The 19,005-nt window shown below is 42.1% G+C and overlaps 1 protein-coding gene across 1 annotated transcript in view; it reads left to right on the forward strand.

Annotated features, from left to right (window-relative positions):
• The window catches only part of bmpr1ba (bone morphogenetic protein receptor, type IBa), a 55,393-nt gene extending 37,039 nt beyond the window's left edge, over positions 1-18,354 (forward strand). The window contains exons 4-13 of the mRNA XM_040196122.2: positions 12,430-12,592; positions 12,723-12,822; positions 13,190-13,289; positions 13,918-14,014; positions 14,102-14,240; positions 14,382-14,574; positions 15,498-15,795; positions 15,971-16,146; positions 16,238-16,368; positions 16,449-18,354. Coding sequence (XP_040052056.1) covers positions 12,430-12,592; positions 12,723-12,822; positions 13,190-13,289; positions 13,918-14,014; positions 14,102-14,240; positions 14,382-14,574; positions 15,498-15,795; positions 15,971-16,146; positions 16,238-16,368; positions 16,449-16,574 — 1,523 coding nt within the window. The 3' untranslated portion in view covers positions 16,575-18,354. The remainder of the gene's footprint in view (positions 1-12,429; positions 12,593-12,722; positions 12,823-13,189; positions 13,290-13,917; positions 14,015-14,101; positions 14,241-14,381; positions 14,575-15,497; positions 15,796-15,970; positions 16,147-16,237; positions 16,369-16,448) is intronic.
• Positions 18,355-19,005: the final 651 nt, after the last annotated feature.

Genomic DNA, 19,005 nt, shown 5'->3' on the forward strand with positions numbered 1-19,005 from the left:
TTGAAATGTTCTTATTACCTTGTCACATTAAATGACTTAATATTTCAGTGGAGTTGCTCTGAGATTCACTTTATTATTCAAACAATCAGAAATACAAATATTGTCTTGGACCCTCATTGTTGCCGTCGGCCTCATCAGCCGCTTTGTCTGTGACCATGTTTGGTATCTGCAGTGTGTTCAGCGAGGTGTTGGAGAGAGTGTCGGATTTAATCGTCTGCCATGTTTAATGCTGTGATGCGTGTCATTGAGGTTCGATGCTCTGCATCTGTTGTTTTTCCGGCACGTAAGGTTTATCAACGGCTCAGCGGTCCTGTGTGTTGTTTTGATTAAAAGACATTATTGGTAGAATTCAAATGAGTGTGTGTGTGTGTGTGTGCGCCTCAAACAGAATACAGGTTTGGATAATGTTTGTTATAAATGATAGTGGCCGTGCATGTTTTCCTTTTCTTTCTCTCTTTATTGTTGGTCTATTTGAAGTCAGTGGAGGCGGTTTCAGCTGGGAGTCGTGGAGTTAAGCCAGCAGAGGCTCATTCCTTATTCCTTAGTGTGCTGGGGTCATCCTGTGACCTCTGGCTGCACGTCACCCCCTCTTTCTCGTCCATCTTCCCTGTCATTGAGTTGGCTTCTCTGAGGGCTCCGTGCTGTGTTACCCTCTTCTTTCCATTGTTCTCTTTGCTCGCAGATTCAGGTTTATCATTTAGAACTTAGCGTCGGAAGAAACACCAGGGATTTGGGAGGCCGTGTGTATTTTATCTTGCACACAGGTAGACGTGGACTCAGACATAAGACATTTCCTTACTGTCTTACGCTCAATTCAACTGGCTGCTATTTCAAAGAAGCTGTGAAAGCGTCAGTTGTCGTGAAAATGTGATGCAAATTCTCCTGATATCCACCGGATCTGAGTTGAATACTGACGGAAAACATGAATTTGTTCATCTGAGTTCTGAGTGCTCCAGCATTCACCCCAATTTCCCAGATTAATGGTCGACCTGCCCTCACTCTTTGACGACAAGTCTGTATAATCTACTGAATTATTTTGATACTGGAAGAACATTAGTATGTTTCACACTACAAAATCCAGACACGGTGAACATAGACAGCTTGGATGCTTTCTGTTCATGTTTCCAATGCGAACTGGAGTTTTCTCACACGAAATGCTCCGCGGTCATTAAAGTCGAATCAGGTGTGCTCAAGCAGTTCCTTGTAGTCAATATATTCAAATAGCATTTTCCCCGAAGGCCTGTTTGCAACTCTCTCACCTATTAACACATAGTTGATTGATTGGACCGGCGACAGGCTCATTCAGTTGTTGACATACAGATGATTGATTGTCCTGACAATAGAGTCAACCGTGAGAGGGACTTATTTGTTTTCTAAACAACATATGTGTAAAAAGAGATGAAGCAGGGAGAGAAAAACGTTACGCATCAGGTCTATCCGTACCTCGATTTCTCCTTCTGGGTCTTTTTTTTCCGCTGTATTCTGCCTGTTTCTTGCAGTCGTGGACGCTGGGTAGAGTGAAAGGCCGACGTGGTCAGCCGGTGTTTCCTCCTCCGATAGCCGGAGGTCAACTGGAGACATCATGCGTTTCTGCATGAGACACAATGTCCACGCCATTGTCGCAAATGAATTGACACGTTCATTATTCTCGAAGGACAAATGAGAGCCGTTTGGAATGTGGACACTTATGCACGCTTTAAAAAATCTTCCTCAGGCGCACACACACACACACACACACACACACATATTCTGTGACCTTCCACCTACGCCAGACTGCAGCCTTCAACGTGAGTTCGGGGGATGTGTGGAGTGAGCGTGATAGCTTACATTTCATTGTCCTTGGTGGAAATAAGCACCGCTGTATCAGTTTTCTCAGTCAAAGCTTTGCCAGTTGCTTTGCTTTCGTCACTGCTCGCTAATGAGACTACGTGGCTAACGGAATTAAAACACCCACTCTGTTTTGTTTGAAATCTGTCTCTTCCGACTACAGAGAATGTGCCGTGCTCTCCGCACTGTCGCATCCGACTGTGATCTGTTTTTAGGTTTCATGCGTCCTTCTTGTATTATGTCAGCTGTTACACGCTGTCGTTTGACACATCTACTTGAAAATTGTGTTAGCCGTGGTGTTAAAAGAGGCTGTTCGTTATTCGCATTTATTTATCGTCAACCACAATGAAATCGGCGACTCTCGCGGCCGGCACGTGGGACGGATTCACTCTGAGCTCGCAGGAAGCCTTTGACGGAGGTGGCATTTCTAAAGTAAGAGAAATCCGTTTAGAGAGAAGAGAAGCAGATGGTGTGCGAGCCGAGTGCTCACGCTGCTTTCTGCTCTGCAGCCTCAGAGCGGACAGAATGTGTTGAGTCCCCTCAACTGGAAACTGATACCTAAAACTATTAATCTTTTGGCTGTGAAGCTGAATTGGTGAGGTGTTGCTGGCAGATTGATGAAAACAAATTGTTGGTGTCCTGAGGTAAACCCACACCTTAGATTTGGGCTTTTTTAAATTTTTAAATTTCACAGCTGGGCCCAGAAAATGGTGGTCTTCCCCAAGTACGCGTCTGTACGGGTGCAGGTTAACCAGGCGGGACCAGAAAAGGCTGCACTGGTGGCAGGAATTCAACATATAAGGGTTCAGTGACAAAGCAGTGACATATATATGGGGCTGTGATATGCGATATTTGGCACAGCCCACAGTTGTGTGTGCGAGGGGAAAAAAATGTGATCTTGAAATGACCTCCAAAAGGTTGAAGGTAAGAGGGAAGCGAGGAGAGTTTTGGATTGAGGAGTATTACATCCTGTAATGGATACAGATCCAGTAACTTCTATCCCAGATTACCGGTCTGGCCCTGACTTCTTAAGACACAGCTGGAGCAGGGGAAGTGTGTGTGTGTGTGTGTGTGTGTGTGTGTGTAAAGCCTCATTCCCACTGGACAGAAATCCCACCACCACTCCCTAACATCTGGTATTTTTCTCCAGTGGGAAAGGTAACCATTGGCATTCATTCCCGGGACAAATGACTCTGCAGTAGTCGCAGGTATTTATTGGCTCCAGCTGCGGTCGACCGTGGTGGAAAAATGTCACCCGGATTGAAATTGAAATGTTACGTCTGGTCCAATGCAGTGCCGTGTGAGGCTCGTTCATTCGAACGATGAACAGATCGACCGGCATTTGGACGATGTTCACACGTAATAACGGTAAAAACGAAATGTACCAAAACAATGTTTGTTATCGTTCCCACTTTGAACATGATGATTGTCTACAGTGTGCCTGTTTTGCTCAAGCACTATGCTTCATAGAAAAAGAAGTGTGGACCTAATGATTTAAAAAAGAAATGTATTTAAATTTGCCTTGAGATTTAGGATTTAAATGGTTGGGTTTAAGATTGACTTATTCCTCGGCTACAGTGTCGTGCTGGAGCTAAAGTTGGCAGTGCTTCACAGTGCTAATTCATTGTGGTACAGCGTCCGTTACGATTCTCGGCGTTTACATTTAAAAGCGGTACTATTGTTGTTGCTAAACACTAAAGTAGCTGTGGTTACTGTTGGGAACCACAGTGTTATTTTCCCTCTGTGAGCTGAACAGTGCAACATGAAACAATGATGGACAGACAACAGGTGACAGCAAAGGGCGTTAGGACTGTGAGGGCTTAGGGTTTCCATGCATCTGCCCCCCCCCCCCCCCCCATTAATACCCACCCGTCCACCCACGGACCATTTTGGGGATATGGGAGGGTGTCCAGAGAAAGAGAGAAAGTAGTGATGTTTTCCATGGGTTATTCAATAAATGTGAACAATATTCAGGATCCTTCCTCTAAATTAAGCTCATGCTAAAGTCAAGGATATATATATTTTTTTTTACTCATTCTTTATATATTAAAACATGTTGTTAGTTTTAGGAGCCTAAAATAAATTGGTGTGATTAATGAGTTGATCACAGGAGAAAAGTAGAGCGGAGTGAATGAACCAGCTACTCTCACTGTGGAAAAATGAATAAATCCACAGGCTGTGATTCAGGGTCATTTGTGGCTTTCAGGATGCTCACTTTTAAGCAAATGGCTTTGCAATACAGACAATCATCATACGCTATGATAAGTATCTAATGGCTGTTGAGATGGGAGTGTGTGTGTGTGTGTGTGCGTGTTGCCGACAGCGTGTTTGTCCAGTGAGATAGTACAGAGGAGGCCTGGAGCCACTGGTGGTTGATATGTGACTTAGTTAATGGGAAGCTAATCACACGGAGGAGACAGGGGGACGCACACAACTGTAAACAGGCTGTACAACACACCAGGGACGATCTCTCACACACACACACACACACCTGTACGTGTAGCGATGCGTTCTCGTCGTGGATGTTTAGTGAATACGCGCTAATGTTCACATTTCACACAGTCTCCACACATTAATAGGAAAGGCACTAATGTCCTCCCACAGTGCACACACACAGCGCATGCACACACACAGCGCATGCATACACACAGCGCATGCACACACACAGCGCATGCATACACACAGCGCATGCATACACACATTCCGTATACACACACGCAGCCTCTAAATGGATGGCAAGTGATTGTTTAAGCCTGTGGAGATGACTGAGACGCCACAGACCAGAACGCTGGGAAATAAACACATGGCAGCTGTAATGGGAACACCGTCATCCCTCCACACACACACACATGCACACACGCACACACACAGTAGGCACACAGCAAGTCCCTCACATACACTCAGATATCATCTCATTTTCAGTGGCGGACATCAGCAATTCACATGTTGTTATTATTTATTTATTTATCGGTCAGCCAAAACATTTTCATCTGTGGCAATAACTTGATAACGTGATAATATTTTTGCGTGTTACAGTGTGATCGTGTGTGTTTATTTGGAGGACACATTGAGTATGTCCTGAAAGAGAAATGATGGTATCTGCTGTTCTATTTCGCGCTCCTTACGTTGCAGTGGAGCCCTCGGTTGTACCACTTGTTATGTGCGTGTTGTGGGTCAGTTGGTCGGGTGCAGGTTTGAACCATTTAGAGCAACAATTACACACATTTGATGCTAAAATGGTTTGACAAGAATTATTTCCCACCCCCGTCCTGGAGTGAACAGGAATTGGTGTCCTGCCTGAATGCTTCCATACAATATTCCAGAAATAAGAGCAGCTTGACCGTGGTAACAGTGTGTATTTCAGAGCATTCACAGTAATTAAGAAATTTGTGGACACACCAATTGAACAAAGTTGAACTGTCCATTGAGTTGTTGTTGCTTTTTTTCACATATTCCAGACTCCCATTTAACCTTTTAAATAAGTATTTATTTTCAGTCAGTGTTGTCTCGGGGGCAAAATATACACAAAAAATGACACCTTACTGACATACATCCTTCAGCTTCTCTACAGTAACTCTTATGCACATCTCCCTCTATTGCTTCATAATGTCCCTTTGTGTTGTGTACTTAAAGTTTGCAACTTGCGACCGTGACTTGACTTCTGGGTGGTGCCCTGTTTTCAGCAGCAAATCATTGCAAAGTACCTCTACGATGTAATTTTCCGTTTACCAAAACACCTCCAGCTTGTGAAAGTGTATCTATGTGTTTTTAAATCGCTCTCTTATATCCACGGTTTGGAATTCTAAACTTGGGCTGTTTTATTGGCCATGGCCAGCGATTGACTTGGCACGTGCATAGCTATTGGTTATCAGTTTATACACGTGATTTTTGCATACTTCTGTGATGGAACAATGGGCCACATGAGGATATCAAAGGAATAGCATATTCTCTGTGGTCAAAATAGCTTTGAATGGACAGTGAGGGCGTGCATACTGTAATCTAATACGTATTACTACATAATGGGTGTGCATATGCACATGTATGCAATAGTCTGTCACAAAAACATATTTTACTGTTCATGAATGTGTAAGGATATGATTAATATTCGGTCAGACCATTATTAATTTTTATTTGTTTGTACGACATTCAAACACAGTCTGCATTAGAAATCCTGTTGAAGTTGTGGTAATTTGTTTTTGAACCTGTGTGTGTGTGTGTGTGTGTGTGTGTGTGCGTGTGCGTGTGTGTGTGTGTACATTTACAAGGAGAAAAGCAGGCGTTCAGGCAGGTCACAGTCATTGCGGTTCATGCAGATGTTGAGTGTTTTATTGTGTGGCAATTAGTGAGATTCATGACACAAGGTACTTTTCTGACATACTGGCATAGATGTAACAATACTTTGCCAAGATGAAATACATTTAAGAAAAAACAACTCAAGCCTACTTGGAATGGCCTTTTTTGTGTATGCTGCTTTCAAAGACTCTCTTAAATTGGATTATTTGAGAAATGTGGGAGGACATTTTACATCTTCTTTGTTTATATTTTGAGATGCAGATGTTGAGCTAAAGTAAATACTTAAATGAGACAGTGATTCTAATAGTATTTATTTTTTTAAATGCCTGGTTTCTATTTCAAAAGTTTCTATGAATGGTGGACGATATGGCTAAGATCTTTCTCTGCTGCATTCACCATATTATATTTAAGAGCTGTAAAGTACAATAGAGAGAAACTATGACGAAATAATCAAAAGGTTTTGAGTGCCTTGTTAGCTGAGCAGTTACAGGCCTTGAGACCTTTGTTTCCATGTTACAGCCCTCTCTCTCTCCCCCATTTCAACACTGTCAAAATAAAGAAATCAAAGAAAGAAAAATATAAAATGTTTTGATTATTTATTAATTTGATAAAGAGAGGGAGTTTTCTGCATCCGATTATCTCTTGTTGACAGCGAGTAATCTTTTTCATTCACTTCCTGTAATAATGTCCATTCTCCATGCGGTACTTTGCTCAACGTGGCTTTCATTTTTTGCTTCCCTGACAAATCCGATGGCGGCACGTTGTCCAATCAGAAGGAAGCCAGACTGTAACCATGGTATCAGACCTAGAGAGCCGTAGCTCACTGATCCAGCTGGATGCCCAGTGTCTTTGAATTGATACAAGCTGTTTTGTGATGAGTAGGAACTCGTAGATGGCCTTGAGAAAGAGCTTTTGATGAAGAGACCAGCTGCTCTCTTTTTCACTGCTTTGCTCCCTCATACCTTCTTGCAAGGACCATTTCATCATTTCCTTGTATTCCAAAGCTGTGGGCCTTCTGGAATGGAACACAGAGTTCCTGCATCCTTGTGTAACTGTCACTCATCCCCCTGAAAGGAACCACACACACACACACACACACACACACACACACGCACACACACACAGACATACCCATTTGGTCTCAACATAAAGCTGGCAGATGACAGCTGTATAACCGCAGCCTGGCACTAGCTCATTACTGCATCATTCATCAGTGTGACATAATGAAGGAATGTTTGAAGCGCTGTTGATGATGTTGTTTTGTTGGCGGATAGGAAGACTGAATGCAATCCAACAGCTTCTCACAACATCTCACTAACTGTTTTGGCTAAAGAAAGCATCTCAAACGCTGCATTCTGTCGGAGCCACATGACATCACTTGTGTCTTGTGATTGGCTACTTGGTAGCAGAGCTTACTGGATAGGTAAAACTTTTTTTTTTAAGGACAGCTTAATCGTCACATTCTTTTAGTCTCAAATTCATTAATTTGTTTGATACATTTTATTATTTATTTCTTAATTATTACAGTACATCCCCATGTTTGTGTGTGTCCATTTTAAACCTTTTATTCAGGATTTCTCTGTGAGATCTTTTGGGGCCGATGAATATGTGGCGGAAGGTAGATTTATTTTGAAAGTAATGACGCACTTCTTCTTGCTGCCTTCAATATATACAATCTAAACTAGCCGGTTAAGTGCCTATGAGCTGGAAACTGGCACAAAAGAACCGTTCTTTTGCTTTACCAATGACTGAAACCTGTAAATCCATCTTCAGTTAGACGTGAAGTGACTTGGTTTAGGATCCGTCCCATTCCTTCTCCTCCAATATCAGTATCGTAGTAACAAAGTAGGGGAGAATCGCCCCGCGATTTTTTATTTCAAAGTAAGTTTAACCCAAAACAGTTTAAAGAAACAACCTCTGCTTCCCAGGGTTCAGATCACAAAGTGGGCTTCATTAAGACATTCCTGCACATGTGGGACGGCTCAGCTCATCTCAGCGGTGACAGGAAGAAGAAGAACGCGGAGATAAGACCGGGCACTGCAAGAACATGAAGTCAACGCAGAGAGAGCGGGAGTAGAAACCTTCCAATGCTTCTTTCACTGTACCGACGCCACTGTCAAACACCGCAGAGATGAACTACTACTCAGAGGGAAGGGCGGGGGGGGGAGGGGGGCGGGTTTGTCAAATGACTGTGTCTTAAGTGGACGGGGGAGGTGGGTGGTGTTTACATGGGCTCGATGAAAGGGCTTTTCTGGTAGGCCTTGTTTGACATGGCCACGAAAACTAATGAACGTGTTCTTTCTCTCTCTTCTGCTTCTCCTGTCTGTTTGTCTAAAATCTCATTTCGCCATCTAATGCACTATATCCCTCTCCCTCACTTTTCTCCCCTGCGTCTACCTTAATATCTTTCTTCTTCTTTTCTTTTTTTGGGGTTTTCAGTTTGTACAAAGGGGCGTCTGTTGAAAAGAATCCTTTTAGGCTTTTGGGGGTTTGTTGGGCCATGGTTGTTAATTGTGACTTTACAGTGACCCCTGTGTCACGCCGTCAAGCCTGAAAAACGCCTGTAGTGGAGACATAAAAGCTCACCCGTATCTGAAAAGCCATTTCAGAGTCTGAATTCATTATATCGACGCTGAAGTGGCTGGAAATACGGTACTTAGTGTGGTTTGGACTGGATCCCCATTGGTCATTTTAGTTGTTTTAGAGGGGTCTCCGGGGCCGGACCACAGGGGCAATGTTTTCTGATACCTCATGTTTCCACACGGATTTCTCTCGCCTTCAAAACAAAACACCGTACCAGGGATTCCTAAAAGTGGGGTAATAATTCATATTAAATATAATCTGTAAAAAATCTATAGGGTTTTTACACAAAATACAGACGTGAATTATAAAACTACCCTTTTCAGGTTTTCAGATTAAAATTTAAAATAAATACACTTCAGCTCCTCCTATGCTCACTAGCTAACGTGAGCCTAGTTTGTGCAGCTAACGTCAGCTAACAGGTCAAGTGGACGTCTGAAGCTACCAGTCGTGAGAGACGAGAGTGACGGAGGGAGACGAAGGAATCCGAGGCGATAGAAACAGAGAGTTAACACTCACGTCTCTTCTCTCTCTCTCTCTCTCTCTCTTAGTGAATCGGGGTGCATGAACCCAGTTGGGATGTAGAAGGAGGTGCATGTAGCTAAACAGCTTGGGAACCGCTGCACTATACTACGAAGAGCTTCCTTATGGAGCCGTCTATATTATTATATAATAATATAATATTAAGATTTCATTTTCCTGCTTGCTGTAAAAATCATTTTCATATAGATGGATCTTTTTTGCTTCAAGATACGATTTGCATTCAAGAGCAGAGGTGTCTTGCTCTTTTGAAACAGCTGAATATTTGACCTTGGTCACTCTCCCTCCCCCAGACAGATGGGACAGGCTCACAGGAAGTGAAGTCTAACGGTGTAAAATAAACGTGTTATGATTGCATTTTTAACGAGAAATCAATGTTAAATTGTAAGAATACAATACTAACCCTAACGCCCTCCAAAAATCCAACATGGCGGAGAGACGTTCACTCAAGAATCCGACATGGTCCGCCATGTTGTTCACTCAAGGGGCGTGGTTAACCACCGCCACTTCGTATGTATTGTTACGAATTTGTATGTTCAAGATTTTCGTATACATTTTTACAAACAGGTTATGGAGATCACGTTGCTTTCTCACATGCCTGCACACACACGCACGGATGCATACGCACCAACCCCCCCCCACACACACACAGAGCAGTAGCCAGGGATCCCAGGTGCAGGATGGATGTGAAAGGCTTTGTGTTTTGTCAACAGCAGAGCAGCACCTCACGTGACTATCCAGTGAACCCACATAGGGAGGAAAGGGCAAGGAAAGTGGAAGAGGAGACGAGAAGGGGAGGTCTGGGTAGGAGGGGTTCCGGGAGCTGTTGAGATTTGAGAATAAATTGTAGAGAGGCAGAAATGGGGCAAAGAAAGAGATATAGGACAAAGAAGAAAAGTGTGTGTGGGGGGGGGCGCAAAGTGAATACGTATTTGGGAGCAGGGTGGAGTAAGTGATGGGAGGGAGGGGGGGAGAGCGAGAGAAAGGGTGGAAAAGGCCAGTGGCCTCTGCTCAGTCCCCTCTGTGTGCTGCTAAACTGCCCACCAGTTCCCCGCAGCTCTGTCACTTCTTGTTTGTTAATTCCCCTTTCTTCTCCCCCTCCTACTCTTCCTCGCTCCCTTTCTCTCCAATCGGTCAATTGTTAGTGTGACCCCTTTAAACTCCGCAGTCCCCCTCTCGCTGAGTTGTCAACATCGTATCAGCGTGTGCGAGAGAGACGTCTACGAAGCAAAGCGACTATCACAAATGGCTCTCCTTATTTGAACGTATCATCCGTGCATTTATTTTTGTTTTAAAAGTTTTCCTTTTTCATATGAGAAAATCTGGTAAACGGGATTTATGAAGCTACAGTTAAGTTCAGACGAGCAAGCACTTTAAATGAGACGGACGATATCATTTTATTGCTACGCACTCGTCCACAAAATGGGTCTTTGGACTAATAACAAAGGTTGTGGGTTAGAAAACCAATTGCTGGTGTTTACTCAGATGTTTTACCATCAATATAAATACAATCAACACCTCATGCATTGAACAGCTTTTGCTACTTGATAATGACGGAGGTATGATCAAGGAGTAACAAACGACAAATTTCTACTCGCATTAGGTGTGACTTTCCTTTCTTTGAGCCTTATTCGCTGAAGTCCGTGCCACTTGAAGCTATAATCCCTTTTTGTGAAGACAAATTCCAGAATGTCAGTCAACACAATTGCAGCACATTGACAACAAAGCACATAAGATATTAGGGACAGTGATCAAGAGGTAAAGAGACATTTGTGAAGCACATGTGCATCTATCTTGTGGCTTCAGTGTGTTGTAGTATTGCTGGTGTGCATTAGTGTCTGGATGTTTCAACCTACAAGGGAGCTTCAAGCGTTTAATCCTTACAGGAAGTCCTTTGATGTTTGGTGAAAGACAGCCAAGTTCAGATGAAAGAGAAGATACTGCACCCGTTCTCTGACGTTTGACAGACAGCTCTGGAAATATATAGCACATTTTCAAGTTTCGCCTAATCCAATCTTGTTTCAGAGGTTGTTTCAGAGCTCTCTGTAGATAATCTCCCCACCCAATGAAGACTGTGAGGCCTCATCTCCTGATCTTTAGTGGGTTTCATTAACCACACCACAATGGATGCAACCAAAACCTGGTTCACGTTAGGTTTTTAACTTTTAAAATGTATTTCATGATGGAATCGTATATTAAAGGTAATGAGTGCAAAGTGTACAGCATAGATTAGTGAGGAGGCAATGATTGCATTTTACATATCAGACCATCGCAGTCATTTTACAATTCCTTAAAAATACTCCTGGATTTCTTCAGAATTAACAGTAACTCAGAAAGATGAAAGTTGACTGCAAAAGCTGAAAAAAATCAAAATTGAAATCCCCTGCCCCTGAGCTTTGTTTTATGATGGAACTATTAGACACTAGACAAGTGTGCAGCCATTTAAACTGTTGCTCTTTGTGCCATCAAATACAAATATTAACGCCATGAAGGAAAGACACTTCTGTGGTACTTTGACACACTTTTGAAAATAGGATAATGGGGAATACAACAGCTTTGCTTTGAATACACTGTGACACAGTATCAGGTGTACAAGTTTATATCTCGTACTACATTTAGCTGTCGTCCGTTTTTTATTTGGGGTTATATAAACATCTTAGTGGATTCACACTGGTAAATTAGATTATTTCAGTCAGCCGGCCCATGTCAACATTTGGATTCACAGAGTTGATATTTGCCGTCTTTCCTCTGACCTCATCGCTCCTTGCAAGCATCTGCCAGCACAGAGGAGATTGGGGGAGTAAAGATATTAAACTTTGAGGATGGATGCTGAGGGGGCCTGAATGCTCTTGTCATAAATTATGAAAAGCAGCGGCAGATACACCTTTTTGAAATATGTTGGAGCATGGTTAACCAATGTCACATTCATATATCGTTGCTATTTAATCATTACTTAAAAGCTTTCTTAATATGATTTTTTACAAATTTATCAGGGATATTTTGTAGTCTAAACACCCTCCAGTAGCATGAACCCAAATTAATGCTTGATGGCATCAATGATGCAAAGCTGTACGCGGCAGCACTGGTCCTTTTTCCTCTGTTTAAATGTATTATGTATCTGAGATTCATACATGTGTTTTTTCCCTGTTTCACTCCTAATCAAATGTCTGATTTCTATTTTTTTTATAGGCAATATATTGGACAGTATGCTACTAAGAGCATCCAGTAAGGAGTCAAGGGAGAGTGGGAAGGAGACCAGTGGCAGCACAGCTCCATCATTGTCCCTCCAACGGCTACTGTGGTGTCACTGTTATCACCACTGCCCCGAAGATTCAACCAACAACACGTGCAGGTACCGTAAGGGATTAAGGATTAACGATGAATCGGCCAAGCTAACACACGTTTGTGCGTGATTTAACCTGATCTTGTCTCAGTGGTTGCTTTAATTACGCTGCTAATAATACTGTGTAATGTTTTTCCAGGACTGATGGCTATTGTTTCACGATGGTGGAGGACGAGGGAGGAGTGCCGGTCCTAACGGCGGGATGCCTCGGCCTCCGGGGATCAGAATTTCAGTGTAGGGTGAGTGCACCTCTGCCTTTTGTTACCCTCTCTCTAACATGCTCTATCTAAGATATTGATTTCGATAGAAGGAAGCAGATTTTTTCTGACCTAACCATTTATACTTGTGTCATTACATTTAAAGCTGTTACTGAAAATATTTTTTATTTCAGATTAATTACATTTTTCTTTTTTAATATTAGATTAGTAGTTCAAATCAAATTATAATTATAATAAAATAATTATTACTAAAAATCTGCTATCACACCATGGGGAGGCAGGTAGTAGCAAAACCAATACAATAAAATTCAGCGATTTAATCAACACAGTGAACACAAAAACACAAAAACAAAAAGAGAAATTAGAAGTAAACTTGTGTGTCTTCCAGGAGAGGGGAAACTCTCAACGCAGATCACTGGAGTGCTGTACAGACGAGGATTACTGTAACAAAAACCTGCATCCCATACTGCCGCCACTCAAACCACCTCGTAAGTTTTTCTGTCTCTCTTATCTCGTCCGTCCACAACTCTTTCTTCACCGTGTAACACAAGAATCGTTTTTTAAGAACGCCTTGTTCTCCAGCTGACGGGTAACAACAACAGTGTGGCATTGACATGGACGGGGCCGAGGACTGTGAAGGATGCCGTTAGAGCACATGGCGTTCAGAGATAGAGATATTATGACGTTGTCAGAGAGATAAAGATGGCTTAAATGGGGGGAGACAGCAGGAGTGTCAGACAGTCCTGCCGCTTGCAAAAGCGGATCAGGAAGAGAATCCATCGACTGGGCTGACGTTGCTCGAGCGCAATGTGATCTGTGCTTGATTTACGGGACGGCGGTTCCGTTCAAGTGACTTGTGGGAATGATTGATTTCATCGTATTATTTCCCTTAGAGGTTGAGTTTTTTTTACAGGTTTTCATTTGAGTATCTGGACCAGAAAACGTATCCAACCTTTCTTCTTAAGAATGTCCATTGGTTGCACTTATTTTTTGTTCTGATAGTATTTCATGAATCCTTATTCCTTAATATTTTCCCTCTTCTCCATATAATTAGAATTTTCCTCTGTTGCTGCAGTGCACACATTATTTCTGACCTTTTCATTCTCCCCTCTCCAGTCTATGTAGATGGAAACATCCACAACGAAGCCATGACAATCTCAGTCATTGTGTGCAGCGTTATCCTGGTTTTCATTATTGTCTTCTGCTACTTCAGGTGATTACAGAGAGTTTGTATTCCTTATAATACTTTTTTTTCCTCCTCCTTTGTGACAAGGAACGCCAAATAACTGTGTTTTTACAGGTATAGACGTCAGGAGTCTCGCGGGCGGTACAGCATTGGTCTGAAGCAGGATGAGACCTACATCCCCCCCGGAGAGTCTCTGAGGGACCTGATAGAGCAGTCGCAAAGCTCTGGCTCAGGCTCGGGGCTCCCTCTATTGGTGAGATACTCGTGTTGCAGCCGAGGTCTCATTTCCAGTCCGAGAGTCCCACAAAACCTCATTTGAGGTTCCACTCGACGTGTGAGGAGCTGAATACGCTAAAACCAACCCCCCCGTTTTCCATCTTCGGCTCTTCTTTAGGTGCAGCGAACAATAGCCAAGCAGATCTATATGGTGAAGCAGATCGGCAAGGGGAGGTACGGCGAGGTGTGGATGGGCAGATGGAGGGGAGAAAAGGTGGCGGTCAAAGTCTTCACCACCACTGAGGAGGCTAGTTGGTTCAGAGAGACTGAGATCTACCAGACAGTCCTAATGAGACATGAGAACATACTGGGTAAGACTGGTGTCTGTCTCTGTGTCTTTTTCTCCCCCTTGTTACTGACATTCAGATTCGTCTCTATTCATATCGATTTAGACACAACGCAACCGTCTGTTATTTGTTTGTGTTTTTAATTATTGTCTTTCAAGTGAATCAAAGAAAACTCGGTGTGCTCCATCCCAGTTAACAAAGAGCCCAACATGAATTTGAAGGAAAAGCAATAAATAAGTCTTTCTCATATAGTATCAGTTAAACAAAACAACCCTGAATTATGGATGAACGGATGGATGAACTGGTGTGTCGAGAGGTGACTGCAGAATTAACAGTAAATACACGCCACAGTTGAACTGGGACTGTGTCCATTATTAACTATGCTGCCCTGCACTGCACTCACTGCCAAAACAAATCAATTATAGCCAAGAGACCATACACCCCGACACATTATAAAGAAGACAACAACAGACTGCCAGCCAAGGCTTGTATAATTAAACACTACAGGTTGCATAGCAATTAAGTAGTGGGGCAAAAGATCACTTGCCAGTAAACTGGAAGACAGACTATTTGCAGACAGTAAATACCTCCACAGGAAATACTTTGCCAAGATAGCATTATATAATTGAGGGATACAGGACATCTTTCTAAAAATAAACTTAATATATAATGTTTAAAATGACTTAAATGTACTGTATACAGACCTTGCATGATTAGTTTTAAAAGTAATTTAAACTAAACTAAACTAATTAAGACAGATGTACTTCGGTAGTTGTGATGTGACATATGAAAAGGAAGCTTTCACACACCTTAATTTAGATTAGATTAATTTAGTAGTAATATATATATAATTATTATTATTTGCCTTTGTCTATAGTGACTTTACATATTTGCTTCTTCTTAAGTAAACAAATCTGTTTAACTCCTCTTAACTCGTATATTTCCAGGTTTTATAGCTGCTGATATTAAAGGAACCGGCTCCTGGACCCAACTCTACCTAATCACGGACTACCATGAAAACGGCTCCCTGTATGACTACCTGAAGTCGACTACTCTAGACAACAGAGCCATGCTGCGACTGGCCTACTCCTCCGTCAGAGGCCTCTGTCACCTCCACAACGGGATCATAGGCACTCAGGCCAAACCTTCCATCGCTCACAGGGACCTGAAGAGTAAGAACATACTGGTGAAAAGGAACGGGACCTGCTGTATAGCTGACCTGGGGCTGTCGGTCAAGTTTATCAGGTGAGGGAAGCATTTTTTGCCGTGAAGAAATACTAGTATAAAATGTTTCCCTTTGTTATTTAAATCAATATTTTGCAAGATTTCAGAGATTCCAAAGTATTATGGATTTATGGATTAATTAACGTTCACAGCTCGTTGATCTATGATGTTAATATTTGTACTTTGACCTTTGCAGTGACACCAATGAGGTAGACATTCCTCACAACACCAGAGTGGGTACAAAGCGCTACATGCCTCCAGAGGTTCTGGAAGAGACTTTGGACCGAAGTAAATTAAAGTCGTACCTAATGGCCGACATGTACAGCTTTGGGCTCATTCTCTGGGAGATTGCTCGTCGTTGTGTTTCAGGAGGTACACCTTCTAAAAAGCCAGACCTACGGAAACATGTATTTGTTTTAGATTGGACACATTAACAGACCGGTTTTATTTTTATTCGTCAAAGGGATTCTTGAAGAGTACCAGTTGCCGTACCACGAGTTAGTTCCTACCGACCCTTCATATGAGGACATGAGGGAGGTGGTCTGCATCAAGAGACTACGACCCTCCTTTCCAAATCGATGGACCAGCGATGAGGTAAAATACGCGGAAATAGGCCACATATACACGCATGCGTAAATTGCCGATCTTCCTAACATGAATCTGTAACTCCTCAGTGTTTGAGACAGATGGGGAAGCTGATGACAGAATCCTGGGCCCACAACCCGGCCAACCGCCTCACAGCCCTTCGCCTCAAAAAGACACTCGCCAAGATGTCAGAATCGCAAGACATTAAGCTGTGAGCCGGCACGGCCAGGTGTGTGTTTACACGCGTAGAAAGGGCATTAGCAATCACACTGGCTCCCCGCAGGCCACGCAATCCTTCTTCCTGGGAACAAAAGACGGGTCACGGAGCAAGATCCCCTGTTTGAAGATGCCCGGGTGACACACTCTACAAGATGCCCACAGCCCAAGCCCCGTGAAAATGTGTGTTTCGGGCCTCCGATGGTTGTGCAGCCGTAACTAAAAACTAATCAAAACAATCTGGCCCCCGTGTGGCCCCGTTGTGTCCATCAGAGAAGATGCGACATTTTCATTTCAAACTAACTCAAACATGATTGAGTTTAAATTGGCACTGTAGCTGCAGAAACACGCAAACAAGCTACTGATCAGTGAGTGGAATACTATATCGCTGCTTTCTATGAAAGCTACCATGCCTGTAGACGAAGGTCCTATCCATAGAACAAAAAGGACGTGCTTTAAAGCGGGTCTGTTTTTGCAGCATGTCACCTCCCACCAAAACACTGTCAACACACTACTGCCTTTATGTTCTACACACACGTATGTCATTCTCAGAATGACTTATTTTACAATGACTCACACTACTTGGCAGAAGAAAAAAAGAAGTCTACTTCTGAGGCTTTCAAAGTGTTTTTTATGCTCGTAACATTTGAAGACACTGAAAACAATTTTTGAGTTGTGAAAGGATATGAAAGTTGAAAAAGCGTTTTTTTTTAATGTGAAACTAACCTTAGTGAAAAATAAAGTTTACATGTCCAAATAAATCCTGAATTGAGACTCCACGCTCCTGTGTTTCCCTGCCCGGTGTCAGAGGAGGGGGGCTTTTCAGTAATGAAGCGGTTGAAGCAGAACAAGGCCACCCGTAGGTGCCACAGAGGAAGGACGGGCCAATGAGAAGCTGATGCAAACTAACTGCAGTGATAACTTCTTGCTTGATTGTGTCGTGATTTTCTGTAAATGTGTGGAATTTTTTGCCGCTGTTAGTTTAATAGTATCACAAGTGGGAATGCTTGGCTCCCATAAACAAATCTTGTGGGCTTCAGTCAGCTGGGCCAGAGGTCATGCACACAACAGTCATGCACACAATGTTGTTGAAAAAACCCCACCTATAAAACCATCACAAAACTAACCATTGAATGAACCTGTGGACACCCAAAGCGGGCTGCCTCGTTTGTCAAAGAACACGTTGAATTGAATCACTGTAATAAACAATTTGCAGCTGTCAAATGGTGATTGACATTTAAAAAACTTTTTTTAGTCAAAAAAAAAAATGGAAGGTTGTATAAGAGTCAAAGGTGTGGCAGACTAATGGTGCTCTTTCCTCCCTCCTGGGTGTTGTGCCTTATTTAGTCTGTACCTACTGTGTTTATCTGTGGGACTGTTTTTAATCCGGTAAAAAGGATGTTTCAAAAAAAAAAGTGTTTCACTCATTCACGTGGCCGGTTTGTGATGGCAGAACGAGGTGCACACCAACCAGCTACATAGCATGTTCTCCATATTGGAAAAAAAAGCAACATACTTCATTGCAGTGACACCAGAAAGTCATTTTGTTATAGTTTCAGGCTACTTTATTGAACTACCTATTTAGTCTGGACCCTGTAAATATGATTAAAAAAAAGGTCTACAAACTGCATGATGGCAATTCCATTATCAATTTCCCTCACTGATTCCCAATGGTTCTCTATTGATAACTGATTAATTGTTGGGTTTACGTTTAAATGTTCACCCCTCACTCTGAATAAAAACTCTGTAAATAAATTGAATTGTGACTGTTTTACTGTTTTATTCTCGTCTATTGTGATTATTTTGCATCAAAACACAAATTAAATCATTATATTTTTTATTTAAATATTTGCATGGGTTGTTTTAAGTATGTTTCAGAAATATTGCTTCAAATAAAATATTTTAGTTTTTGTATGCCATACCAAATTATATGATCATTTCAATGATTTCCTTTAAATATCCTAAACCCTTACTTCTGACAACTTCACAACTTCAGAGCTTCAACTTTTTTTCAATATACTTTACGATGAGCTTGTCGCAATATTTTGATACACTATTATTTGATGTACTATTTTTTTACTTTATTTACGATGTTGAATAATTTCAACATACTATACTACTTTATACATTTACATAATTACTTTTTCACAATCCTTTTCAACATACTATACTACGACCTTTTGACCTCTCATGGCCGTTCCAGGACATTTTTCCACATACACTTCTTTCCTGGTTTATACATGTTTATAAATGCCGTTTCCTGAGGCTTTTCATGACACACTGTGACTTTTACATGTTTTATTTTAATAGCATACTTTGTCATGAAAAAGTCATAGTAAGTCCGAATGACTATGCAACGGTCAATAGCACAAACAATAAAAGCAAATAAAATCCGAACACAACTTCGACCGTCACCCCTTTATTGAATAG

Source organism: Gasterosteus aculeatus, chromosome 13, assembly GCF_964276395.1.
Source record: "Gasterosteus aculeatus chromosome 13, fGasAcu3.hap1.1, whole genome shotgun sequence".
Taxonomy (NCBI): Eukaryota; Metazoa; Chordata; class Actinopteri; order Perciformes; family Gasterosteidae; genus Gasterosteus; species Gasterosteus aculeatus.